Raw genomic sequence first — 27836 nt, 5'->3', positions numbered from 1 at the left:
ACATCCAGATGCTTTTCATGGAAGTGTGACCCTCCATCACTAATCAAAGCACGCGGAACCCTAAATCTAGGAAAAATGACTTTCTTGAAAAGAGAAATGACCGTCTTAGCATCATTAGTAGGTGAGGCAACGGCTTCCACCCACTTCAACACATAATCTACAGCAACAAGGATATACAGATTACCCTTGGAAGATGGGAATGGTCCCATGTAGTCAATTCCCCACACATCGAATACTTCAACCTCAAGGATCCCGTTCTGTGGCATCTCATACCTCCTCAAAATAGTGCCGGCCCTCTGGCATGCATCACAAGCCATAATAAAAGCCCGTGCATCCTTGAACATAGTAGGCCAGTAAAAACCACATTGTGACAACTTAGCATTAGTCTTTGACGGTCCATGGTGACCACCATAAGGTGAAGAATGACACCTACTGATAATACCTTGGACTTCCCATTCTGGAACACAACGCTTGTACAACCCTTCCGCAGTCTCGCGAAACAAATAAGGGTCAAACATCATGTAGGAATTTCTTCTTCTGTTGATATGTAAGATCGGCCGGAAGAATACCCCCTACAATGTAATTAGCAAAATCTGCGAACCATGGTGACTGACTGGCAAGTGCAAGTAAATGATCATCCGGGAATGAATCATCGATCGGTGTAGATCCCTTACCATCATCATACCTCAATCTAGACAAGTGATATGCAACCACATTCTCAGCCCCTTTCTTGTCGCGAATCTCCAGATCAAACTCCTGTAGCAGTAGTATCCATCGGATGAGCCTAGGCTTGGCTTCCTTCTTGGAGAGCAGATACTTAAGAGTCGCATGGTCAGTGTAGACTATCACCTTGGACCCTATCAGGTAAGTACGAAATTTGTCCAAGGCATAGACTATGGCTAGAAGCTCTTTCTCAATAGTAGCATAATTAACCTGAGCTTCATCTAAAGTCTTACTTGCATAATAGATGGCATGCAAAACCTTTTCTTTTCTCTGACCCAAAACTGCCCCAACTGCATAATCACTTGCATCACACATTATCTCGAACGGAAGATCCCATTCGGGAGAACGAATGATAGGAGCCGAAATCAGTGCCTGTTTAATCCTGTCAAAAGCCTCAAGACAAGCATCAGTCAACACAAACGGGGCATCCTTGAGGAGGAGTTGGGTAAGTGGTTTAACAATTTTAGAAAAATCCTTGATAAAGCGGCGATAAAACCCCGCATGACCAAGAAAACTTCTAACACCCTTCACATTAACTGGAGGGGGCAATTGTTCAATCACTTGGACCTTAGCTCGATCCACTTGAATGCCCTTATCGGATATTAAATGTCCCAAGACCACCCCTTCAGTAACCATGAAATGACACTTTTCCCAATTTAGGACTAAGTTACACTCTTCACATCTTTTCAAAACTTTAGTCAGATTTAGCAAGCAAGAATCAAAAGAAGTACCATAGACACTAAAATCATCCATAAACACTTCCATGATAGACTCAATAAACTCAGAAAAGATGCTCATCATGCAACGTTGGAAAGTAGCGGGTGCATTACACAGACCAAAGGGCATCCTACGATATGCAAAGGTACCATAGGGACAGGTGAAGGTGGTCTTTTCCTGATCATCTGGATGTATGGTAATTTGAAAGAAACCAGAATAACCATCCAGATAACAGAAAAACTTGTGACAGGCTAGCCTTTCTAACATTTGATCAATGAAGGGAAGGGGAAAGTGGTCATTTTTAGTAGCAACATTCAGGCGCCTATAATCAATGCACATGCGCCAACCTGTGACTACCCTAGTTGGTATCAACTCATTTTTCTCTTTCTAACCACAGTTGTCCCCCCTTTTTTAGGCACTACCTGAACCGGACTCACCCACTTAGAATCAGACACAGCATATACAATACCTGCATCAAGCAATTTCATAACTTCAGCTTTTACAACATCTTGCATGATAGGGTTCAAACGACGTTGGGGTTGAATGCATGGTTTATGATTTTCATCTAGATGTATCCTATGCATGCAAAAGTCAGGGCTAATCCCCTTTAAATCATCAATACTGTACCCAATGGCCCTTTTGTGCTTTTTCAACACAATAAGAAGTTGGGATAACTGGTCTGCATCAAGTGCAGTACTAACGATCACAGGGCACAGTTGTTCATCATCTAAAAACGCATATTTAAGGTTAGCAGGAAGAGGCTTAAGTTCGGGTTTCTTTACCTCTTTAACAGGACAAACCGACCGAACTAACCTCTTCAATTTGGTGCTCTCTGGTTCGGACCCTTCACCAACAAGAGCCAACTCTAGAGCATCCACTTCAGCACTCCAAGAACTGCTATCACCTGCAGAAGACTCACAACAAAGCACTGCCTCCAAAGGATCTCTTTCGAGAACTTGGGAGACGTTATCACGCGTAATAAAATCAACCACATCAATCCGATAGCATTGTTCTTCCTCTAGCATGGGACTTTTTAAGGCACTATTCAGATTAAAAGTCACCTTATCATCCCCAACAGACAAAGTCAATTTCCCACTTTTAACATCAACGACCGCCCCTGCCGTGTGAAGGAAAGGTCTACCTAAGATAATGAGAATTTGAGAATCCTCTTGCATGTCTAGTACCACAAAGTCTACAGCTATATAGAATTTACCTACTCTAACAGGGACGTCCTCTAAAACACCTAAGGGGTATTTGACAGAACGGTCGGCCATTTGCAGAGTGATATTAGTAACCTTAAGCTCACCCATATTCAGTTTAGTACAGACAGACAAAGGCATGACAGACACACTAGCACCTAAATCACATAAAGCTTTATCAATAAATACAGTGCTAATGTTACATGGGATGGAAAAACTCCCGGGGTCTTTAAGTTTAGGTGGAGACTTGTTTTGCAAATAAGCATTACATTCTTCAGTAAAAGCTATAGTCTCTACCTCACAAAAAGCACGTTTCCTGGTCAAAATATCTTTCATGAATTTAGCATATGCAGGAACCTGTAAAATCAATTCAGTAAAAGGAACCATTACCTGCAAATTTTTGACCACTTCCAAGAATCTGCCAAACTGCTTGTCTAGCTTATTCTTGAGTTGCCGGTTCGGGAAGGGGAGTGCAATGGGTGGTACTTGAATATCTGTCCCCTTCTTAACCTCATTTGTAGCCTCATTCTCATTGACTACCTTTTCAGCTTCCTTATCATCCATGACTATCTCTGGGACTTCCTCACTAACCAGACCACTAGCAGACACCCCAGAATCAACCTCACCCGGCATAGAAGGACCATCATAATCCCTACCGCTCCTTAATGTAATTGCATTTGCAGTTTCCCTATTTTCGGGCTTTGAAGGAAATTGGCCTGGTGGCCTCCCTGCAATAGTAGTAGCCATCTGTGCCAACTGTGTATCAATGATCTTGTTGTGAGCAGTAAGAGCATCGATCTTTGCATCCTTTTCACTTAGAGATTTTTGCATTTATAGCATCATGTTTCTCATCTCTACTAGCATAGGGTCAGGCTGTGTGGCTTGAGGTTGTGGTGGTGGAGGTGATGTGTGTTGTCTAGGGAACCCAGGTGGTCCACTAGGCTGTTGGTTGTAGTTGTTCCGTGGTTGGTAGGATTGTTGATGTGGGGGTTGGTATGGTTGTTGTGGTGGATGTTGGACTTGGTGAGGGTTCTGGATATTGTTGCTCCTGTAGGATAGTAGAGGGTTGTTTTTGTAGCCCTCATTGTAAGAGTTGGAGAATGGGTTGTTTTGTTTGTAGGATTGAAATGCGTTACATTGTTCAATAGAGCTACTACATTCCTGTGCATAATGACCAGACATTCCACAACTTTCACAAACAGTAGCAGGTTGGGCACTCATAGCAGCTACACTAACAGGTTGGGCAAATTGAGCATTGGCTGCTTGCATATTATCAATCTTATAGTGTAAAGCAGTCAATTGGGCAGTTAATTGTTCAATAGAATTCAAATCATGCTTACCACCCCTATTAGATAGACCTCTAGGATTCCCATACTGGGCATTGTGAATGGTTATCTCCTCAATCACCTCCATAGCTCTAGGCACCTCAAGTTGCATGAATCTCCCACTGGCAGCTGAATCCAACAAACATCTAGACTCGTTACCCAAACCATTATAAAACTGCTAAATCAAGAACCAATCATCCAAACCATGGTGCGGGCACTCTCTCTGCAAGTCCTTGAATCTCTCCCAGACCTCGAACAAACTCTCATCTGCTTGTTGTGAGATACCTAATATCTGACCCCTCAGGCGAGCCGTTTTCTCAGGTGGAAAATATTTAACATAAAAAGAAAGAGCCAAGGACTCCCAATTAGTGATTTTCAAAGCCGCCCGATTCAACCCATTAATCCACAATTTAGCTTTCCCACTCAAAGAGAACGGGAAAAGTATCTCCATAGTCTGCTCCGGAGTCAATCCCTTTTGCTTGATGGTGGAACAATATTGGATGAAGGACTGTATGTGAAGATTCAGATCTTCACCTGGTTCCCCAGCGTATTGGCGTCTCTCAATCATGTTAATCAATGCAGGCTCAATCTTGAAGGTCTCAGCTGCAATAGAAGGCATGATTGCCTTTGGTAGCACGGACAGACTTGGCTTAGAATAGTCTGTAAGCCGTGGGGTAGGTGGCGGTAGTGGAGTTTCGTCACCTATCTCTATCTCTGAAACTGAATCTGTATCTGAAGGAAAAAGATCGCCAATATTATGATCAGAATTAGAGTAATTCCCACACTGTGCAATGAAAGTTCTTCGTCTACGAAAGGTTCTTTCGGGCTCAGGATCAAATGGAGTAAGATTACTAGTACCTACGGTCCTGGGCATAGACAAAGACTACAAAACAATGTGAGATCCGGTCTCAAGGAACGTGAGTTCCTTGAGTAGTAACAAACAATAATCTAGGATAAGCAATCAACAACAGAAAATAAAATCCCGGCAACGGCGCCAAAATTTGACAGGCTAAATCGCACTCCTATCAAAGATAAACCTAACGTTTACCAACTAAAAATATAGCAAGGGAAGCAGAGATCGTATCCACAGGGAAACAATGTTCTTTCTACTATTAATCGACAATTCTAGACTATTGGGAAACAAGAATATGGGTTGATTTGTATAATGAAACTAGGACGATGATAAAATAGGGTATAATCAGATATTAAAAGGTCTAGGGCATAGGTTCACCAATGATCAATATTCCAGGATGACAACAATCAATAATAATCAATAAAACAGTTAGTTAGACTAGCATGCTCTCTCAAATCGATACTAATCATAGACTTAGAATTAACTGGCTCTCGCTACGTATTAATCCTAATTCCACCTATTGACACAAGCCTAAACATCAAATTGCATCTCTCGAATCTTAATTTGATATTGCGAAACTAATACAATCAAACCTGCGCAAATCTAATTGCAAAGTAAATAAGGGCAATCAATAGGAATTAACAGCTAAACCAACAATCAACAACAATTAATCATCCCTTCACATTCGTTCATGGATTCCCAAAACCCTAGAAAATCAACTACTCACACATATTTAAATTAAACCAAATAAACATATTAAATAAAAGCATGATTGAAATTGAATAATAAAATCAGAAATAAAGAAATACCTAATAACGAAGAACGAACGATAACTGAAACTTTGAATCTTTAATTAATCTAAAGTTGAGTGTTTGGAGAATAAAAATTTAAGTTTTAAACTAAGCAATAATAATCATCCGAAGTTCCGAGCCGAGACGTACTAAAAAAACACTAAATATATATATAGAAGCCTCCCCTTAATCCTACGGAGTAACTAAGCAAAAGAAAACGTAATGGGACCGAAAACCGGGCACCCCGGTTTCCAGAAACCGGCTGGTTTTTGGCCCAGTCACGTATATTAAAGTCATCAGGTAGTGAAAACCGGGGCCACAGGTTTCCCAAAACTTGCCGGTTTCGCACCTAAGAGAAGTTTTCTTCGTTCCTCAAAATCTGCCGGTTTGCGAAAACCGGAGCCACAGGTTTTGAGCTCAATTTGACGTATTTGCCTTGAGTTAGAACTTGAGGCCTAGGCCCAACTCCTTTGGGCCAAGTTTGACGCTCGTGGCCCCTTTGAAGCTGGCTAGATCATCCCGCAATGTCTCGGGATCCGTGTAGTCATCCAAGAGTGATAGGAAACGGGCCTCCAAAGACCAATTGTCATCAAAACAGCCCTGCAACTAACAGACACTACACAACACACATTAGCACTAAAATAGGCTCCGAAGAGCTTAAATGAGATGAAAAGTGCATACGGGACGGGGGTAAAAACTATATAAAATATGAGTGTATCAGGATGTCGAAAGAAGAGGAAGCTGAAATTGTGTTCCTGGAATACTTTAAACAACTCTTTAGCTCGGATGATAGTGGTGACGCAAACCCAGTTACGGAGAAGGTTGAGAAGCGTGTCACAAGCGAGATGAATGCACTTTTGACGGCTCAATACACGAGGATGAAGTAAGGCTCGCGCTAAAGCATATGCACCCAACTAAGGCTCTAGCTGTAAAAAATATCGGAGTATTGTGGGACATGATATCTCTTGTTATGTGCTTAATATTTTGAATAATGGGGCTTCGGTAGAGAAGATTAATAACACACATATTGTCCTTATTCCAAAGAAGAAACAATGTTTATCTACTAAAGATTACCGCCCTATTGGTCTTTGTAATGTTTAGTACAAACTAGTATCGAAGGTAATCTCAAACAGATTATGGGTTGTACTTCCCGATGTGATCAGTGAGTGTCAAAGTGATTTTGTTCCCGAACGCTTAATTACGGATAATGTTTTGGTAGACTATGAGTTATTTCATTATATGAGGAAAAAGAAGAAAGGGGTAAAGGGGTTTATGGCGATGAAACTAGATATGAGAAAAGCGTATGATAGGGTAGAATGGTCCTATATCCATGGTATGATGATCAAGTTGGGCTCCGATGAGGGTTTTGTTGACTTGATTATGAGGTGTATTTCTTCTGTCTCTTACTCAATCTTGTTTAATGGATTTTCGACGGCCTCCTTCAAACCAAGTAGGGGGCTCAGCCAAGGTGACCCAATCTCCCCCTTCATGTTCTTGATTTGTACTAAGGGCTTTTCTGAGCTCCTTCGTGATGCAGAACAACAGAATGTGATACATGGTGTTAAGATTGGTAGACATGTTCGTCCTAATTATCACCTATTTTTGGCAGATGATACGTACCCTTTTATTCACCAGAGCCAATGACATTGAGGCAGAGGCGATTGGTGACATCCTTACTATCTACGAGATTTCTTCTGGACAAAAGATTAACTTGGAAAAATCGGAGGTTTCTTTCAGTCGGAATTCTGAACATGGATATGCAGAATATGCTTCAAGAGATTTTGAATTTCACGGTCGTTGAAGAACACGAAAGATATCTTGGGTTTCCCACCTTCTTGGGAAGGTCTAAGAAAGTTGTTTTCCAAGGTTTACAAGATCGAGTCTGGAAGAAAGTTAGTGGATGGAAAGAACGATGCTTATCAAGGGCAGGTAGGGAGGTACTCTTGAAATAAATTGCACAGGAAATACCTACCTACGCAATGCAATATTTCAGAATTCCTGAGGGCATCATTTAAAGTATCACCTCTACGTGCAAGAATTTTTGGTGGGACTAAAAGGAGAGCGAGAGAAAGATGGCTCTTATTAGTTGGGGGAAAATGTCTCGACCAAAGGACAAAGGTGGGTTAGGGCTGCGTGACCTAAGTGCATTCAACCTTGCACTCCTTGCCAAGCAGTGTTGGTGTCTCCTGTCCAACCCAAATTCTTTTGCAGCTATTGTCCTTAAGGGTAAATACTTCCCTAGAACGAGTCTTTAGGACGCAAAACACCGCAAAATGGCAGCTACACTTGGAAATCAATCATGTCTGCGAGAGGTCTGCTTGAAAGCGGTACAAGGTGGGTGGTGGAGAATGGACAAACTGCTAGGTTCTGGAAGGATACTTAGATTCCGAGCCTCCATGGGGGCAGGATGTTTTCTATGACACCTGATGACAATGTTGGCTCTACTACGGTTTCAAGTTGGATTCTGAGTGATGGAGAGGGGTGGGATGTGCAAGACCTTAGTGAATACTTGACTGGCGCGGAAGTTAATGCCATCAAACAAATCCCCCTTGCAGTAAGTAACCACGCTGACTTATGGAGATGGAAACATACGAAGAACGAAGAATTTAGTTTGCGGAGTGCTTACCATGCGGAGACCCAACGGAGGTCTGGTAGTGTGGAAACATCCATGGGGGAGCCACAAAGTCAACTATGCAAGAAGGTTTGGAAAGCAGTTGTACCTGATAAAGTTAAAAATCTAGTCTGGCGTGCAATCAATAATGGTTTGTCTACCATGAGCAAGCTAGCCCGAAGAGGGGTACCTATCCAACCTGTATGCCCCCGGTGCGGCGAAGGGGAGGAAAGTGTGATGCATATATTTTTGTCATGCAATGAGAGAAGCCTGATTTGGCGATTATCGCCTACTCGATTGCAAGGTGGTGAAGGTGACAACAATGAGTTCGCTGACTGGTGCTAGGACAAGATGAAAAAGTGCACGATTGAGAGAGCGTGGGAGCTCGTGATGATGTTTTTATGGCAAATATAGAATGTGAGGAATGCTTGGGTCTTTGAGAAAAGAAGGTGGGAATCCATGTTGGTCTGTGACAGAACGCTGAGGCTGCTTGGCGAATTTGAAGCAGCCAACGAGAGAGCTGAAGGATATAAACCTACGACTCCTATAATTGCACACTGGCAACCCCCCCCACCCCCCAACAAACTGTTTTAAGTTGAATATGAATGCTGCCACGACTGATTCTGCTACTAGTTTGGGGATGGTGGTCCGTGACTTAGTAGGTGACGTTCTAATGGCTGCAACAAGGAGAATTAGCTCATCTATGAAGGGTCTATATGCGGAGGCAGAAGTTGTGAGATTTGGCATTACCTATGCCTTTGATGCAGGCTTCTGGTCTGTAACTGTTGAGACTGATTGCTTAGCACTGGTGAATCTGCTTCAAAAGGAAAGAGTAGAAAGAACAAGCGCACAGGTGCTGGTGGATGACATTTTAGCAAAATCGCTGCAGTTCAATTTTCTAGTCGAAAATATAACCAAGTTGCTCACTCTTTGGCTAAATTTTCACTAGATACTGATGAAGTGAGTGTGTGGATGGAAGAGTTCTCTTCTAAGTTTGTATTGTTGGACAAATTTGCTAATGATAAAACGTCCAAAAATTTCCCCCCAAAAAATAAAATATTTTAATGAAGTTACAAAATAATTGAGTTGATCGGCGTGAAGCTGTCAACCATCACGTTAGTTGTTCGTTCCACTCAATTAATCAAATCCCAAAAGTAGACGCGCAGACCCCTCCACTTGGCCACACATTCTCTTTGTAGTCTACCATCAGATCCCCTGCCACCAAATTGTTTGACCACCGCAGCCGCAGCCGCAACAAACCCTCTTCCCCAATTTTCTCTATCCTCCATCCTATGAATAACTCCATGTTCAGAGACGTTTCGAGCTGCAACACATACAACTATGGCGATTCCCTGTACTGGGACGCTCGTTACATTCAAGAAGCTGGCTCTTTTGATTGGTACCAGCGTTACTCTGCTCTTCGCCCCTTTGTTCGCAAATTTGTTCCCACTTCTTCTCGTATTCTTATGGTTGGTTGTGGAAATGCCGGTAATTTATTTTCCTTTTTTAAAAAAAAATTATTTTATCTAATTGGGTTTCCAATTTATCATTTTTTGCTATTATTATTATTTTATTAGATTGGATTGGTTTTAGGGTTTGGTTTTGTTTTTATAAAGCTGTCTGATTTGGGTTTTATCATGACGATTGTATGCAAAAGAAAAACTCTAAACTGAAAGTATTACAATATAATTTGGTTCGTTGGTGATTTTGTGGTATAAATGTTGTATTGTTTCATAGTATTTTGTTGGAAAAGATGCATGCTGCTATGACATAGGTCCATATGTTATTTCGACTTTTGAGTGAGGGGGATTGGTGGTATTTTTTTGATGAATGATTCAAGGAGTGGTTTTATGGAATGGAAATTTTTGATGAATAACTCAAACATCGTTAGGATCGATATGGATAGGGTTCATTTAGTTAATACTATCCTCTATATAGTCTAGGGTTTATTTTGCATAAGTGGGATCAAAATTATTGTAATGGTGTAACATCTGAATTAGTGGGATGAAATGGGTCTCAAAGTTGTTTAGGGAATTGAAGTCAAACTCTTTTGAGGTTTGAGCTACTGAATTATGTTATTATTTGAACCAGTAAGCTTTATTCGAAACCTGCGTGTTTAGAGTAGTTTTAATCCAAAACTGTTGTTTAAACTTTACTGCACCAATATACTTCAATGGTGGCAACTAGTTTGGGCTCAAATTCTCCTCATTGGGAGATTTATGGCCATTGTCTAAAATTTAAGAAACTTAGGTCAATTCTCCCTCATATTAGCCTCTACTTGAAGGCTACTAGGCTAAGATGTGGCGATAGGCAATAGCTACTTCAATGGTCTTCTTTCTATCATTTATTTTGTATGAAATTTCCTCACCGAATTATGTATTTACAGTTTGTGTTTCACGTGTTTTGAATTTCTGGGTAGATGAGACACTGAAGTTATTGAGTAGGAATCTAATGGAAGTTTATTTATCCATTAACTTCTTGTGTTAGTTATGGATTCATATTCCAGATTGCTGACTCTTATTCCCTTCAATCTTTTCACGAGGAGAAGAGATGTATGCTGGACTTATTTGATGACTTCAGAGGACGTTTTGAGTCTTGCCCTTTGCAATTTTACTCGGTTATTTGATTTATTAATGTAAATTGGCTAGTTACTTTTAAATGTTGTAATGTAATATCAAGTGTTGCTCCCCGAGACCCAAAATTTGCTGATGCTTTTTTTTTCCCCCTCTCTCTCTAGTCATGTCGGAGGACATGGTGAAGGATGAATATGAGGAGATTATGAACATTGACATTTCAACAGTTGCCATTGACATGATGAGAAGGAAGCATGCACATATACCTCAACTGAAATGTATCCTTGCAGGCTATTTTTTTAATTTTTTTCTTCTTCTGTCAAATGCTATGTGCTGTGAACGTCTTGCAATATCCTTTTTAGTCTCTTTTGGTTCACAATTGTAAATCTACAGAATAGTTTCCTTATCTTGTCCTGTAGATATGCAGATGGATGTTAGAGATATGAGTGTTTTCCCAGACGATTCATTTGGCAGTGTTATTGATAAAGGTAATTTTTCTCATATTTGAAAGTATGATTACGCGGCTGTGTTCTCTGGTTGAGTGACATAGTGTTAACAACGGTTTTTTTTTTGATTCCTTTATCTTAAATATGGGCTCCCGTCGGCAACATAGGGACTCTTGATTCTTTGATGGTGAGAATTTCCTTGCTATGACTGTTGATAGGTGTCTGGTTATATATCCTTTTAGTTGTGGCATTTTCTAATTTTGCTTATGTCTTGTTTTTGAAGTGCGGAACTGGAGCTTCAATAAGTGCTTCTCAGATGTTGGGTGAAGTCAGCAGGTTTTGGGATTTGTTACTTTGAGTTGTCAATTTTTAGTCATGCAGATTTTTTTAATTGTTTTTTTCATTTCAAACTTTCATTTCTTATTTTCCTTGATTAGAGGATTATATTTTTTTGCAGGCTACTTAAGCCTGGTGGAGTATATATGTTGGTAACTATATACACTGTCATCTTTGTCCATTGCACTTAGTTTTTGCTGAAAGTGGACCAGCTTCTAGACAGATAATCCTTTTTTGAATTTCCCCATGCAGATTACCTATGGTGATCCAAATGTGAGGATGCCTTATCTGAGCAGATCAGTATATAATTGGAAAATCGAACTGTATATTATACGTAAGTTTTTACCTTGTAATCTCAACTTCGTATTTTTTATATTGGTGGTTCTTTTAGGTAATGTTTCATGGATCACTGAGATGTATTTGTCTGTAGTTCAGATATCTTGAAATGATTCTTCTGTCTCTCATTTTACTTCATCCTTGGCCATGTTTTCACTCTCTTTGCAATGTCTTTAATGCAACTTCTAGAAATTTAAGTTAGATGAGAAATAAGAGGGGCAGTCAATACAATACACTGATGAAGTTAATAAATTGAAATGGTTTACCCAATGTGTCTGATGCAGCCACTTCTTTATGGATGTACATGGTGGAGGTTGTTGTTTCTCACACTCAAAGGACAGTTTGCTAGTGTCCCACTTGTCCTTTATATGATGAAGTTTAAAATTTTCTTTTGTATGCTCAAAGGGTGAGCTTCACAAATGTGACTACTACCTCAACTCCACCAAAATTGTCCAGTTGACTTTTTATGAAGAATAAAGGACTAGATAATGAGGTTTATTTAACCAATAGCGTGTTTTCCACTTTATCATAGCGGGACTAGTGAAAAATGATTGCTTGAATGTAGATTTTGTTAAGATAGAGGACAACTAAATACTAAAATGGGGAAAAGCCGCTATAACATAGAGGACAGTTTGGGAGAATTTGTTATGCTAGTGAAATACTGAAATGTGGGACCGAAGTGGATAGCTATCCCATGTTATACCCCCAACAAGTTTGTGTTATAATTTATAACCCCTCCACGGTCTCTGGTGAGAATTGAACCAAAGTCCTTTCCCTAGGTGATCGAAAATCCTCTGGGCTATCCCCTGATTCTCTCCTCTTTTTTGGTATAACATAAGAAGTAGTGCAGCTTCTTTTGTATTAGAATGATCAGTCCCTTTGAGATGTTATCAGTACTGTAAAACTGTCTCAAGATGCTTTTATCAATTTTATTTGACAAGTGATTCCATATCGATTATGTTTTTAAACACGGCAAATGGAATGTTGAGCATCAAAACTGAAACTACTTGACAATTGTCGACTTTGTGAGTTGTGACTACGAACACCTCTTTAAAATAAAAGATCTTGATCCACCTAATTATTGTTATTACGGTCATCCCTGAAAATAAGAACTTTTGGTATATTGTTTACTAGAGAATGCAGATCTGTCACCATGAAATTCACATGAGTAGACTCCAACCTAATAACTAATGCAACTAGCGGTCTTAGGAGCTAATATTAGAAGTCAAAACTGTGCAGAGATATATCCAAGAGTATGAACCACTACAATGTGAATGATGCTGGCATAAACTCTGTTGTTGTTTAGCTAGCAAAATCTACTTGTATTCATGCAGTAATATAGTTGTATTCATGCTCTCCTTGCTTCAGTTGATCTCAAAACACTGTTTTGGTTCTCAGAAAAGGAACTTTCCGAAAAATGGTACTCATGTGTAACAAGCCCACCGGGGGCGCGCACCACAACTGCAGCTGATACTATAGATGATGGTCCTGACGGGCAGAAAGAGCCACGTGGCATGCTAACATATAGCAGGCACAAGAAGACAAACTAGGAAGACTAGGGGATTTGTGTATAAAGGGGATGGAATATTGGGAATAGGGTATGTCATTTTATTTGAGCAGTTTATGCTACTTTTGTGAGAGATAGTGAACTCTCGAATTCTCACTTAGCTATCCTCAACTATTTCCAGTATTAAATAAACCATTTCCTTAGGTGAGCAAATATTATTTTTACTCTGTTTTGCTGTTATTGTGAATCTGTGCAGGTGTGTGTGTTGGGTTAATAGGAGGGGTAGCCGGAGTGTTCCACGTGGTATCACAGCGGTGCGAACCATGACGCGGAGCCAACAACGCAACTTGGAGACCGTGGAAGAGGACAGAGATCAGGAGTTGGAGGTAAGGATGGACCGATTGGAGTCCACCTTAGAGAGCATCGTCTCTAATGCAGTTAAGGAGGCGATGACCACCTTGCAACGGTCTCTTTCCGACCAAATCAAGGCTACCGCAGAAGATGAGGCGATAAAGGCTAAAGAAAGAGCGGAGCAACTTGAGGGTAGAGTCGATCGCTTTCGCGATGAGATTAGAACGTTGGTGGCGGATAATGGAAGAGTGGGGGAAAAACAGAATAACCGACACCGTGAGACAGAGGATGAGGAGGAACGGACTTTTACGGGAGGTGGCAGCGGTAGAAACTGGCGGTTCCATAAGCTTGACATGCCGTTTTTTGAGGGCGACAACTCTGATGGATGGATTTTAAGGTCGGAGAGGTATTTCAGTTTTCACAATGGATGCGGCGGAGGAGCAGATGGATTCGGCCGTGGTGGCGATGGAGGGTGATGCTCTCCGTTTCTTTCAATGGAAGAATTGTCGCCGGCCGATAGAGGGGTGGCGATAAAGATGGCTATGGGCCGGCCCGACCCGACACGAGCACGAAAAAAGCATGGCCCGACACGGGTATGAAGTCGTAGGCCATGAGCCTTAATTTTTTTTAAAATGCACGACAAGGCACAACTCGAACCGGCACGACGGGCCAGCCCGACCGGCACAAAAGGCCGTGGGCTTAGGCCGGGCTTGGGTCCTGTTTTGAACTTTTCGTCCCGATTCGGCCCGTCATGATATAATGTGGGTCTGATTAGGCCCATGGACTTGGCCGACCCGGCCCGACCCACGACCATCTTGAGGTGGCGATACTTGAAGGAGTTTTGGTCGTTGAAGGTCGAAACGCTACACCAACGATGGTTGAACCACCACGATGGGAGAGTACCGTCAAGTTCATAGAGAGGGCGACGCTGTTGGAAGATGTACCCTGAAACTCTTATGGGTCATTTTATAAATGGGCTAAAAGATGAGATCAGAAAAGAGATCCAAGTTGTACAACCCTATAATCTCAAACAAGCCATTGATCTGGCAATTCGGGTTGAAGATCGAGACCGGGCCGAAAAGAAAACGGGTTCAAGAGACTGGGCTAACAAATTCGGATCCAACAAGTCCAATTTAGGGGGTTCCTTGACAATAATTGGGCCGAACAATCAACAACCCGAATTAGCGATTTCGGGGTAGGCTCAACCCAATCCTCGGTAGCATCTCCCCACAACAACACTATGGTTAGGTGATTGTCGGAGAGTGAGCTTCAAGAGAAGAGAGCAAAGGGATTGTGCTTCCGGTGTGACGTAAAGTGGGAGGCCAACCATGAGTGCAAACTCAAGGAATTGAGCGTTCTCTTGGTTGAAGGCGGCACTGGCGAGAGGGAAGAGGAGGCAGAAGAAAACTATGGCAAGGGGAGCGTTGCGGTGGCGACACCCGAGGTGTCCTTGTACTCATTTGTCGGGCTTACCCATCCCAAGACGATAGAGGTTGGGGGGAAGACTCAATGAGAGTGAGGTGACCGTAATGATCTACCCGGGGGCAAACCATAATTTTATATCGTTGAAGGTGGTAGAGCGTTTGAGACTACCAATGACGGGAACAAAGCAGTTTGGTGTGGCCTTAGGGAATGGTGAAGCTGTTCAAGGGGCAGGGGTTTGCCGGGCAGTGGTACTGTAATTGGAGGGAGGAATTGAAGTGAACGAGGATTTTTTGCCATTGCAATTTGGGGGTTCAGATGTGATATTGGGAGTTCAGTGGTGGGCAGTGATTACTAATTGGAAAACGCAAGTCATGAAGTTCCAATGGGGGGGGGGGGGTAATCAATGTGTGATAAAGGGGGACGCTACGTTGGCTCGGTCGAGGATCTCACTAAAAGCCATGTTGAAAACCTTACGGAAAACCGGGCAAGGGGTAGTGGAGTGTAACAAGTTAGAAGCAGAAAGAGATGAGCAACAGGAAGACAACAATGAACAACCCCTTTTGGAGGAGGTGCTGCATCGTTACAAGCAGGTGTTTAATATGCCCATTGGGTTACCACCCTCCCTGGAACATGAGCATGCTATAGTGTTACTAGAGGGGTGCAATCCTGTTAGTGTGCGACCGTATCGCTACCCCCATTTTCCAAAAAATGAAATCGAAAAACTGATGCAAGAGATGCTACAGGCAAAATTAATTCGACCCTCAGTAAGTCCCTTTTCGAGCCCAGTTTTATTAGTGAAGGACGGCTCGTGGCGATTTTGCATTGATTATCGAGCGTTGAACAAAGAAACCACGCCGGATAAGTGTCCAGTCCCGGTGATTGATGAGTTATTGGATGAGTTACACGGGTTAGTCATTTTCTCCAAGTTGGATTTTAAAGTCTGGTTATCATCAAATATTGGTGAAACCCGAGGATACTCACAAGACGAATTTTCGAACTCATGAGGGACAATACGAGTTCCTAGTAATGCCCTTTGGATTAATGAACGCACCTACAACGTTGCAACGCTCTAGTCCGTGATGAATGATATTTTTCGGCCATTTTTGCTGTTTTGGTATTTTTGATGATTTTTGATTTATAGTGCAACAAAGGCAGAGCATAAGCAACACATGGCGGTGGTGTTGGGCATTTTGGCTGAGCAGAAACTAACTTTATATCAACCATAAGAAGTGTGAGTTGGGAAGGAGGGAGGTTACCTACTTGGGCCATGTGATTTCCCAGGAGGGGGTAGCCATGGATATGGATAAGGTGAGGGCAATGTTGGAGTGGGAAACACCAAAGAACCTACGTGAGCTTCGTGGATTTCTGGGGTTAACAAGCTACTATTGTAAGTTTATATTGCGATACGCACAAGTTGCACAACCGTTGACCGAGCAACTCAAAAAATATAATGTTGGTTGGTCGGAGGCTAGTGAGGCCTTTAATGTTTTGAAGGAGGCTATGGTGGCAGCCCCTGTTTAGTGATGCCTGATTTTTCAAAAATGTTTGTGCTTGAAACAGGCGCATCAGGTTACGGGTTGGGTGCAGTTCTGATGCAAGAGGGATGGCCAGTGGCGTATTACAGTAAACTTTTGGACCCAAGAGATCAATGCAAATCTATATATGAGAAAGAATTAATGGCGGTGTGCCTGTCAATACTCAAATGGAAGCACTATTTAATGGGGAGACATTTCATAGTCCGAAGTGATCAACAAAGCCTGAGGCACATAATACAGCAACAAAAAATTGTGAGGCACATAATACAACAACGAGAAATTGCAACAAGCTATCAGAAATGGGTTAGCAAACTAATGGCGTATGACTTTGAGGTTCAGTATAAGCCCGGGACTGCCAACCGTGTTGCTGTATTGTCACGAAAATCTGGCGGAGAGGTGGAGTTGGGCCTCATGTTGAGTTCGAGAGAAGTGGACTGGAATGAGCTGCACAAAGAAATTGAGTCGGATAAGGTACCGGCGAAAATCAGGGCAGACTTGCTAGTAGGAGTTGAGAGTGCTTTTACATTAGAAGAAGGCAAGTTAATGTACAAGGGGAGGCTAGTCATACCCAAGGGGTCTTCCATGGTCCTTGCCTTGATGCGGGAGCATCACAACTCCCATGGGGGGACATGATGGAGAGGCAAAAACATACCTTCGAATGGCAAAGGATTGGTACTGGCACGGAATGCGGAGGGAAGTGGTTGAGTTCACAACAGTGCCCCGCTGGGCTACTTCAACCCTTAACCATACCCACTAAGATATGGGAAGACATCTCTATGGATTTCATCAAAGGTTTACCCTTGTCTAAAGGCATAAACTCCATATTGGTGGTGGCGGACAGGTTGTCTAAGTATGGCCATTTTCGTGGGTTGAAACATCCTTACAATGCAGTGAAGGTGGCAGAAGTGTTCGTGGATGGGGTTGTCCGTCTTCATGGCTTTCCACCCACAATTGTTTCTGACAGGGACCAAATTTTTATGAGCACGTTTTGGAAAGAGTTGTTTCGCCTGCAGGGGACCATCCAAGAAAAGCACGGCTTATCACCCCCAAACGGACGGCCAAAGTGAAGTTGTTAATAAGTATTTAGGGACTTATTTGCAGTGTTTTGCAGGAGGGCAGCCAAAGTCTTGGGCACGGTGGTTAACTTGGGCTGAATTCTCTTATAATACCTCTGTGCATACGTCCACCAAAATGTCCCTATTTCAGGTGGTCTATGGAAGAGAGCCACCACATCTGCTAAGAATTGGAGAGGGGCAAACTCCGGTTGATAGCTTAGAAGACATGCGGATGAGATGTTAGCTGAGTTACAATTGAACTTAGTTAAGGCTCAACACTCAACAGCGGATGAAGATGAATACAGATCGTAAAAGGAGGGAGGAGTCATATGAAGAAAGGGAGCTGGTAGTCATACGAAGAAGGGGAGCTGGTATAGCTCGTAAAATCACTTGCTCATAGGCCATTTGAGAAGCTTGCAGCTCGCTTCTATGGGCCATACAAGGTGCTTCAGAAAGTGGGAAGCGTTGCCTATAAGTTGGTGACTTGGAGTTACCAGAAGCTTGTAAGATCCACCCCGTATTCCATGTCTTGCAGCTTAAGAGAGCAGTTGGAGAGGCTGTCACCACTGCAACAATTCCTGCACAGATTTCAGCTGAACTAGAATTAGTAGCAGAACCCAAGGAGGTATTAGAAGTGCGCAGCAGGACAGCAGGAAGGAAAGTAATACAGGAAGTTCTGATTAAGTGGAAGCATCTGCCAGTCTTTGAGGCCACTTGGGAAAAGGCAACAGCCATTTAGGAAGGATTTCCCAGCTTCCACCTTGAGGACAAGGTGGTATTTGAGGAGGAGGGTGATGTAACAAGCCTACCAGGGGTGCGCACCACAACTCCAGCTGATACAACAGCAGATGGTCCTAACGGGCAGAAGGAGCCACGTGGCATGCTAACATACAGCAGGCGCAAGAAGACAAACTAGGAAGACTATCTTTTTGGGGATTTGTGTATAAAGGGGAGGGATATTAGGAATAGGGTATGTCATTGTATTTGAGCAGTTTGTGCTACTTTTGGGAGAGATAGTGAGCTCTTGAATTCTCACTTAGCTATCCTCAACTATTTTCAGTAATAAATAAACCCTTTCCTTAAACGAGCAAATACCGTTGTTACTCTGTTTTGCTGTTATTGTGAATCTGTGCAGGTGTGTGTGTTGGGTTAATAGGAGAAGGAGCAACCGGAGTGTTCCATCATGCCACCCAGTAGTCAGCTGACTTTTATGGTCTGATGACTGTCACGAAATTTGTCTATTTAGAACTACAGAGTATTTGCTTTGTTGGAGGTCCATGATGTGTCTTGTTCTGTACTTGCATGATGACATTTTGAGTTTGATTGCTCTTGTTCTGTACTTGCAGAAAATGGTTTGATTTATTTATTCTTCGTTTTTACAGCAAGACCCGGATTTGAAGGGTCAGCTGTCGCTTCCATTAAATCAAGCTTGGAACCCATCCCTATGTCTGAGAATGGTGATCTTCCATCTGACTTTGCCTTGAAAGATCCAGATTGTCACTTCATATATATCTGCAGAAAGAATCCTCTGAAAGATGAATGAGGAGTCAAATTTCAGAACCTGGTAGAATGTTTAACCAAATTTCATTCCCCATACATACATAGTCATTAGGTTTTGTTGATGTATCAATCATTGTAACATTAGATGTGTATAATTCTTGCTGCGGAGGAGTTGAAGATAAATGGAATAAGTGCAGCCTATTTTTCAGAGCTGAAAAAGGAGTATTCAACCTACAGTGCTGGACTATTGGACTAGCATATTGTTTCTTAGTTATGTGAAACTTATGTGGTGTGGATTTCTGAATCATTCAAGCTTTGACATGCTTTTTTTATGATGTGATATCTTTGTGTTAAAAATTTGTGATTGTAATCTCATAATCTGCAACCTTCAACATGAAAGAGAGAGTTGTCATGAATGAATGTCACCTCTGTAAATCAATGTATTGCGTGTTTGTTTTTAAGGAAGTGTCCTCGAGGCCATCGGCATCGCTATTAATTTAGGTTTTTACATCCGTTTTCTAGTGCTGATTAATTACCCCTCTCCCCTGTAAATTATACAACTCCGTCTTTGGTAATCTTTGAAATTCATTTTTAGAAAAAAAATTATGGTAAGAGTAGATACTCTCTAAGATACGCATATCCATTTCTATCATCTCTATTAAAAAAAAAAATATATGCAAAACTGTTACCCCGTATAAAAATTGGAGGACCCTGTACCAATTATTATCAACCCTAACTGGTAGCCTAGTACCTATTAAACTAGTAACAAGTCTTGCCATAAATTCTCTTCCATAAAAAGCAATTAACCCCATTTAAAAGTTATTTAAAGGTATAAATATGGTTATTTAATATACTCCACTTGTAGATGAGGAAAGTGTGATTTCAGTGGAGTTTCTAAACTTGGTTACAATATATCCCTGATATCAAGAGATCAACCCAAATTAGGAAATAATTAATGGAATCAGAAACTTTAGCAAGTTGTTCTCAAATATGGTATTTAACCGATTTCTTTAAGTGGGCTTATGCGCATTTCTACTTGCTATTTCTTTTTAAGGCTAGCCTATTCATCCTAGCTTTCCTTTTACCATTTGGTATCATTTTCTCCCTAACAATTTGCCTAATTAATACCCTTATATAAGTTGTGATGCTTTTACTAACTAGCACAAGAATGGTTAAGGTTTTTTTTTTAAAATAAAACGGGTATCGAACTTTGTAACCTTACATTGGCTTTCGAGTTTCCTTGTGAAAAAGTTTTTTGTTTTCGTTATATTTTAAGAATAGCTACAGATTTGTGAAATTGTCTGATTCTTAGCCACTTAATAAGGGTAAAATAAAGGGAACAAATTTAGTTTTTCTTCATACTTATCCATTATTTTTTTATGTTCTATTTCGGATGCAATTGATTTAGTAGGAATAATCGCTATATCTTACGTCTTTGCATAATGACAAAGATTGAGGACATGTGTAATACAAAGGTAGGTCACATGTTCGATCTCTCTCCTTAATTTATAACTAGCTTTTGAGCCCGTTCAAAGAACGGACGGTTGTATAATGATTATTTGGTCTATTTTTTTCAGTTCTGATTTTATTGAGCTTGTGATTTTAGAGAGAAAATATGATTTAAATAGAGGTAATTTTTAAAAGTTGAAAGAATACAAAAATCAAATAGTGTTTTAATATTGAGTGCTAATCGGGAAGATGGAGTAGAAGATGTTAAATGAATAGATTGGTGAATTGATGTTGTATGAGGAAGATGGAGTGAAAGAGGTGATTGGAGTTGTATAATATATCAAAAAAAAAAAAAAGTAAAATAAAAACCAAATTAATGGAGGAAAGAATGGATGACAAGTGTTATCTAATCTAATATACATATATAAAGGAAGCATATTTGCTGAACTATTAGAGCGCCACCTAGGATTACTAATGGTTTCGGCCAATGAAAAATAAGATTTATAATTTATTTTTGAATTAAAAAATCGAGTGCCACATAGATAATTAATTAGGTGCCACGTAGATATTTAAATTAATTAATTAATTACTAATATATACAATTCCATCCAAAATCAAACGCTCTAATCATTAAAAAATAAATCTAAAATAAAATTCATCCAAAATCAAACACTAATCTAAAATAAAATTCAATCCAAAATCAAACATTAATCCAATATTAGAGCGCCACGTAGGAAATCTAATGGTTTCAGCCAATGAAAAATAAGACTTCAAAAATTTTTGAATTAAAAAATCGAATGCCACGTAGATAAATAATTAGGTGTCACGTAAATATTTTTATTAAATAATTATTAATATTTCTTATATACAATTTCATCCAAAATCAAACATTATAATAATTTTAAAAAAATCTAAAATGAAATTCAATTAAAAATAATAAAAAAATCAATTTAATCTAATATATAAAATATAGCAGTTGATATATGTAGGAGTTTTATTTTAACGGAACAATTTAATAGAAACCGTGCATCGCACGGGCTAAAGTCTAGTATATATATATATATATATATATATATATATATATATATATATATATATATATATATATATATATATATATATATATATATATATATATATATATATATATATATATATATATATATATATATATATATATATATATATATATATATATATATATATATATATATATATATATATATATATATATATATATATATATATATATATATATATATAAAGGGGAGTTTTTTGGAGAGCAACGAGAGTGTCCACGTAGGATTTTCACGTCATCGCTAATAATTAACTAATAATTTGGGTTTATTTAAAAATAAATAATATTAGAGTCTCGCCATAATTAAATATGATAAAGATAGATTTCAATAAAAATTATCCTAGCTACTTCTCTTTAACCTTTTTGTATGTATATATAGATTTGACACAAATTCTTATTTACAATGGGTGTACAATAAATATTGTACACCCGAGTAAAAGTTAATCGAAAAAGCTTAAAAGTCAAGCATATATATGTAAAAGTTATCTATTTTTAAATGATAAATTTTTTCGTTTTAGTAAAACTTATTTCTTCAAAATCACTAATAATGTATAAAATTAATAATTTAACCCTTTAAAATATTTATCTATCAATTTTTTTTTTACTAATATAAAAGTTAATCAAAATTAAGTTAAAGTTACAAAAAAAATGGTTAAAGTTATCTTGGTGTACAATAAATTTATTGTACACCTTGTGCGCGCAAGATCTTTTGTAGATTTGAAGTTTAGAAAAAAAAACATACCAATCTCCAACCCCCCTGCCCCTTAAATACGTTTAATGCTTTTTTTTTTTGCTTTATTAATTATTTGTTTTTATTATTAGCCAAGTTTTGTTGTTTGGACTTTTTTGATTAATAATTGGGTATGATTTCATGATTTTTTCCCTAACAGTTTATTTGTTGCTCATTAATGAAATTTTTTTGTACAGGTATATTCTACACGTAATCAAGGTTTCGTTCTGTTAAACATTCCAATGAAGTATAACAATGGAAACACGATGATCCCTTTTACTGTATATCGCGTGTATGAATTACGGTAGTGCACTGCACGCTAACTGTTTGTTAAAATGCCCGAATGAAAGTACGAAACAATGCAGATACGATGATCCTTTTCTTTTTTGGTAATGTGTATGGGTTAAATGATGTCCCCTGTATAATTTGAGGGAAAATAAAGCAATAGTCAAAACATCCCACAAAGATTACTACTTTATGAAATTATCATTCGAACACAAGTTGGATTTATTAATCCGATTTTTGTTAACAGCAGGTCAGCAGTTGTATACTTGTATTGGGTTTGTTTTGTGTTCATTCTTCAGTTTATTTTTGTACAATGGTCCACAGTTAAGTCTATTTATGTCAATCTTTCCAAATGTTTAATAAAGTAGAAATAAACAATTTGAGTTTGCTCGCAAACTTTGCTCATGAAAACTTATGGTTAAATGATATATAATGAGATACAATTAAATTCGAGATAAATATAGGTATTATTAATTATTTACAAAGTAGTAAATAGATAAATATGATAAAAAGATAAAATTCACTCTATAATATTTTAAGATAAAAAAGTAAATAGATAGAGTTTTGAGAAAATAAAATACTAAAGTGGTGAATTAAATACTAAATAGATAAATAGGGTTAAAAGATAAAATTCACTTCATAATAATTTAAGATAAAAAAGTAAATAGATAGAGTTGTTTCTTTTTTTTACAATTACAAAAGGTACACGAAGAAACAGAACTATAAAAACTAAAAATAAATAAAGAAACAAACATCTAATCCGACTCTCTGGCAAACTAAATTCGTGCGGATCATCGCGCTATTATGTTTCCGATGCTTAAAGTATTTAAATTTTTAATAGATAAATAAAAAACTCTCAAAAAACTTAAATTAACCCGTGCATTGCACGGGCTTTAAATCTAGTTAAATGTGATGACATGTGTCATCTAATCAAATGTGGTTTTGTTTTTTAAATACAACAAGGAATAGATTTATACGGAGTAATTCCCTAATCCCTAGTGGCTCACCTCATTCGAACCCTAAAAATCACTATTCTCGTTGAATCCTCTCATACTCTCTTCTCATAAACCCTAAACAATTATATTTTGTTAAATTAATCATGGATTAAGGGTTTACGTTCTCATTGTCCCATTCCTATGCATGTCCTTTTTTTTTTTTTTTTACCCTCTTAACAGTGGCGGAGTCACGGTCCTCTTAGGGGGTCCTTGCCCCCACTTGATTTTTTTTTCTTTTTTTATAGTTAATTTTTCAATTTTTTTTTTAAAAAATACATAATTTTAGTGAAAATCTTATCAGTTTTTAAATAGTGACCCCACTATCTTGAATTTCTGAATCCGCTACTGCCTCTTAATCCAAGTTTTTTTAAAAAAAATTTATATTAAGGATTGAGACTTTGGGAGGACCTAAGCAGTATCACTTTGTTGAATAAATGTACGGAGTAATTGGTAGATCATGCTTCCTTTGTTACCCATTTATTTTATTTTACATTGCTCCATTTCTTTGAGTACTGTTTTTTCCTTCTTTTTCCTGAAAGGATAATTTCTTTTTGGCACTATTATTTCCCTTTAATCTATACTACTCCATGGAGTGCACATGCATGCATGCTCTTCTAAATTTGAAAAACATATCATTTCGGAAATGTTGCTTTTTCCACAAGAACTATGTTCACACTAAACATGTTATAAATGTCATACTTACTCCGATTTTTAATACTTGCAATGTTGGTAACTTTCACGTATGTCCATGAAAAACTTTGATTATTAATATATTTAATTCTCTTTAAGCAAAAATTATAAAAAGTTAATATTTTGAAAATACAAATTGAGACGAGTCTAACAAGATCCTACATGATTATGTTTTATCTTACGTATAAATCACCAACAATAGTCAAAATAGAATATGTGAATAGTGCAAAATACACAAACGTTGCGAGTATTAAAAATCGGATTGAAGTACAATATATTTTTTAAAAAGTAGATGTGAAGAAAATGAACTAAAACATAAATATTCAATAAAGATTGCAATTTTCTCTTTCATTTTTGTGTTTTAAAAATAAACTTTTGTATTCATCTTTTGGAACTTAAGCTCATATTTTTTGTGCATAACTGCTAACCTAATACAAGGCTCTTATATAGCATCCACAATCTTTCTAGGATGCTACAACCCTAGGAAATAGGAAACTTCTAGGAAAGCACAATAAAATCAGCTCAAACAAAAGGACAAACGGACTGCAAATGATCCTAAGTTGAGAAACAATCCGCTGCAGCTCAGGTGCAATATCAGGTGCTCGTTTAGTAAGCTTTACATCCCCTCCTCAAGTTGAGCTGGGGATGAGACACCAATCCTAACTTGAAGGATAAGTAGTTGTGTTGATGTTAGCTTATAGCCTTTGTCATGATGTCTACTAGCTGCATTGTTGTTCTTACATGTTGAGTTGTGAGAAAACCTTCCTGCAATTTCTCTCTGACATAGCAGCAATCTACATCAAGATGTTTTGTTCTCTCCTGAAAAGCTGAGTGTTGAGCTATATATTCTGCAGACTTGTTGTCACATAACAAGGTGATATGCTTAGGGAAAATGAACTTTAGGTCAGACATAACACCATCCAACCATTTTGGTTCACTAGTGGTTTGAGACTTGCTTCTGAATCCTGATTCTGTTGAAGATTTGTAGACTGTTTTTTTCTTCTTGGTCTTCCAAGAAACAAGATAATTACCAAGAAAGGTAAAATATCCTGTCAAGGATCTTCTACTGAAGGAACAAGTTCCCCAGTCTGCATCACAATAGCAGCTTAAATCCATCTCATGATCAGTTGGGGATAAAGCAATCCCCAATGGAAAGTCCCTTTCAAATATCTGGCCACATGTAATGCAGCCTGCAAGTGTGGTTGTTTAGGAAAATGCATAAATTGGCACATCTGTCGTACTGCGTAGCCTACGTCAGCTCTGGTCAAGTTTAGGTACAACAACCTTCCAATTAGTCTCCTATAAATCTCAGGGTCTTGTAGTACTTCTCCTTCTTCATTTGACAATTTAATTCCCGTAGGAAAAGGACATTTTGCTGGTTTACAGTCTTGCGTCCCTATATTGTTCACTAGATCGAGAATGCATTTTCTTCGGTTTAGCAAGGTTCCACTAAATTTCTGGCAACTTCTATGCCAACGAAGTATCGTAACTCTCCAAGGTCCTTGATAGTGAATTCATTTTCAAGGGCAACCTTCAATTCTTCCATTTCCTTTTCATGGTCTCCTGTGATGAATAAATCATCAACATAGACAAGCACTATGCTCCTCTTCCCATTTTCATTTTGCAAAACAAAGAGTAATCTCTTTTACACTGCCAATATCCATGCTTCAGTAAAAAATAATTCCCAGTTCAATGTTCCATGCCCTTGATGCTTGTTTAAGGCCATATATGCACTTTCTCAATTTTCATACTTGCCCTTATTTTGATTTCTTATGACCCTTAGGAGACTTCATAAGTTCATATACACATCCTCTTCAAGGTAGACATGTAAAAGGGCATTGTTGATGTCAATATGCCTCGTTTTTCATTTCTTGGCAGTGGCTAGTGCAATCAATATTATCACATAACTATGTCGCTACAGGGGTAAAAGTGTGTTTGTAATCCATCCCTTTTATTTGTCCATCACCTCTAGCCACCACCCTTGCCTTCAATCTCTCAACAGAACCAGATGCCTTGTATTTAACCTTGTACACCCATTTGCAATCTATTGCTCTTTTTGTCTTGAAGGTAACTAAACTAAATCCCAAGTATTATTCCTATTTGTGCATCTAACTCATCGCCCATTGCATCTTGCCAACCTGAGTTTCCCTTTGCTTATTTATAACTGTCAAGTTCATTAATCTTCATAACGTTGCAATGAGAAGCGATGTAGTTTGCATCATAGAGATCCATGTTTCTTGCATAGTTGATCGAGTAAGAACAATTTCCTTAGTCTACATCTCGAGGACTCATATTTGGAAATTTATAAATGTATTATTTGAACTTGTTTAATTGGGATAGTTCTATCCCTTAGTGATCTTCTTTCAACAACATGTTATGTTGTTGTTGTTTCTGTTGCTTGAACAATTTCTTCATGTGCAATGCCATTTTCATCGTTATCATTAGGCTCAGCTGGTTTAGGTTGTTCCATTAAAGGAACTTCTTCATTCTCTTCTCTATGCAAAGGTGTTTCCACATGCTGCAAAGTTGTTAGCTCTTCAGGATCTGCAGGAACAAAGACAATTCTATTTTGCAAATATTGTAAATCATTATCTTGTGTTATAAGGAAGGGAAAAATATCCTCCTTAAATGCAACATCTCTGCTCATGAATATATTTCTAGTTTGTAAATCAAGCAGTTTGTATCCTTTTTGGCCATTAGGATAGCCAAGTAAGATAATCCGAATTCCCTTTTCAGAGAACTTATCATTTTCTTCTTGTTACCACTAGCATAGCATAAACATTCTACAATTCTCAAATGATCATAGATAGGTTCCTTCTTCATTAACTTCTCATAAGGAGTCTTCCAGTTTAACACACTACTTGGAAGGAGATTTATCAAGTATGTGGCAGAGTGAATGCATTCTCCCCACAAGTAATTTGGTAACCCTTCATGAATCTTTAGTGATTTGGCTGTCTCTAAGAGAAACCTGTGTTTTCTCTCCACTCTCCCATTTTGTTGAGGAATTCTTGCAATGTTAGTTTGATGAAAAATCCTCTTTTCTTTCATTATATTACCACATTAAGACTGCAAAATTTCAGTGTCGTTGTCACTTTTTATGGTTTTAATTTTGTTGTTGAACTAGGTTTCAGCATAACTAATAAACCAAGATAAAGTTGCCTTAACTTGCTCTGATACCATGTGAAGAAAATGAACTAAAACATAAATATTTAAGAAAGATTGTAGCTTTCTATTTCATTTTTGTGTTTTGAATATAAACTTTCGTATCATTTCTTGGAGCTCAAGCTCATAATTTTGTGTATGACTTCCAACCTAATACAAGCCTC

General features: G+C 38.7%; 2 protein-coding genes and 1 non-coding gene across 6 annotated transcripts; all 3 read left to right on the top strand.

Moving 5' to 3' along the window:
* Positions 1 to 4164: 4164 nt before the first annotated feature.
* LOC130466509 (small nucleolar RNA R71) lies at positions 4165 to 4271 on the top strand. The gene has a single exon (XR_008926732.1). It is a non-coding gene; the product is annotated as a small nucleolar RNA R71 (small nucleolar RNA).
* Positions 4272 to 8024: 3753 nt separating this feature from the next.
* Positions 8025 to 8564, top strand: LOC110805546 (uncharacterized). Its single transcript, XM_022011159.1, has one exon. It carries the CDS (start codon positions 8025 to 8027, stop codon positions 8562 to 8564), a length of 540 nt encoding a protein of 179 aa, XP_021866851.1.
* Positions 8565 to 9264: 700 nt separating this feature from the next.
* On the top strand, positions 9265 to 19744 carry LOC110805556 (uncharacterized). Of its 4 annotated transcripts, none has more exons than XM_056836227.1 (9): positions 9265 to 9707; positions 10957 to 11070; positions 11191 to 11280; positions 11406 to 11425; positions 11522 to 11574; positions 11696 to 11726; positions 11827 to 11908; positions 13309 to 13508; positions 13674 to 13813. In XM_056836227.1, the coding sequence occupies exons 1-8, from the start codon at positions 9512 to 9514 to the stop codon at positions 13458 to 13460; spliced, it is 738 nt and encodes a 245-aa protein (XP_056692205.1). In that variant the 5' UTR covers positions 9265 to 9511; the 3' UTR covers positions 13461 to 13508; positions 13674 to 13813. The 4 variants fall into 4 exon arrangements, with proteins under 4 accessions (XP_056692205.1, XP_056692209.1, XP_056692200.1 ...); XM_056836231.1 differs by lacking the exon at positions 13674 to 13813 and adding an exon at positions 19166 to 19305 and having other exon boundaries at positions 9266 to 9707; XM_056836222.1 differs by lacking the exons at positions 13309 to 13508; positions 13674 to 13813 and adding an exon at positions 19166 to 19744 and having other exon boundaries at positions 9288 to 9707.
* Positions 19745 to 27836: the final 8092 nt, after the last annotated feature.

Source organism: Spinacia oleracea, chromosome 1, assembly GCF_020520425.1.
Source record: "Spinacia oleracea cultivar Varoflay chromosome 1, BTI_SOV_V1, whole genome shotgun sequence".
Classification (NCBI taxonomy): domain Eukaryota; kingdom Viridiplantae; phylum Streptophyta; class Magnoliopsida; order Caryophyllales; family Amaranthaceae; genus Spinacia; species Spinacia oleracea.
Note: the sequence above shows the minus strand (reverse complement) of the source record. Positions and strands in the feature narration are given on the sequence as shown.

Coding starts and splice junctions, on each gene's coding strand:
- LOC110805556 (XM_056836222.1), top strand. CDS start 9,512: ATGAATAACTCCATGTTCAGAGACGTTTCGAGCTGCAACACATACAAC. Junction 11,071..11,190: donor ACATATACCTCAACTGAAAT/GTATCCTTGCAG, acceptor TCTACAGAATAG/TTTCCTTATCTTGTCCTGTA. Junction 11,426..11,521: donor GGACTCTTGATTCTTTGATG/GTGAGAATTTCC, acceptor TTGTTTTTGAAG/TGCGGAACTGGAGCTTCAAT.
- LOC110805546 (XM_022011159.1), top strand. CDS start 8,025: ATGACACCTGATGACAATGTTGGCTCTACTACGGTTTCAAGTTGGATT.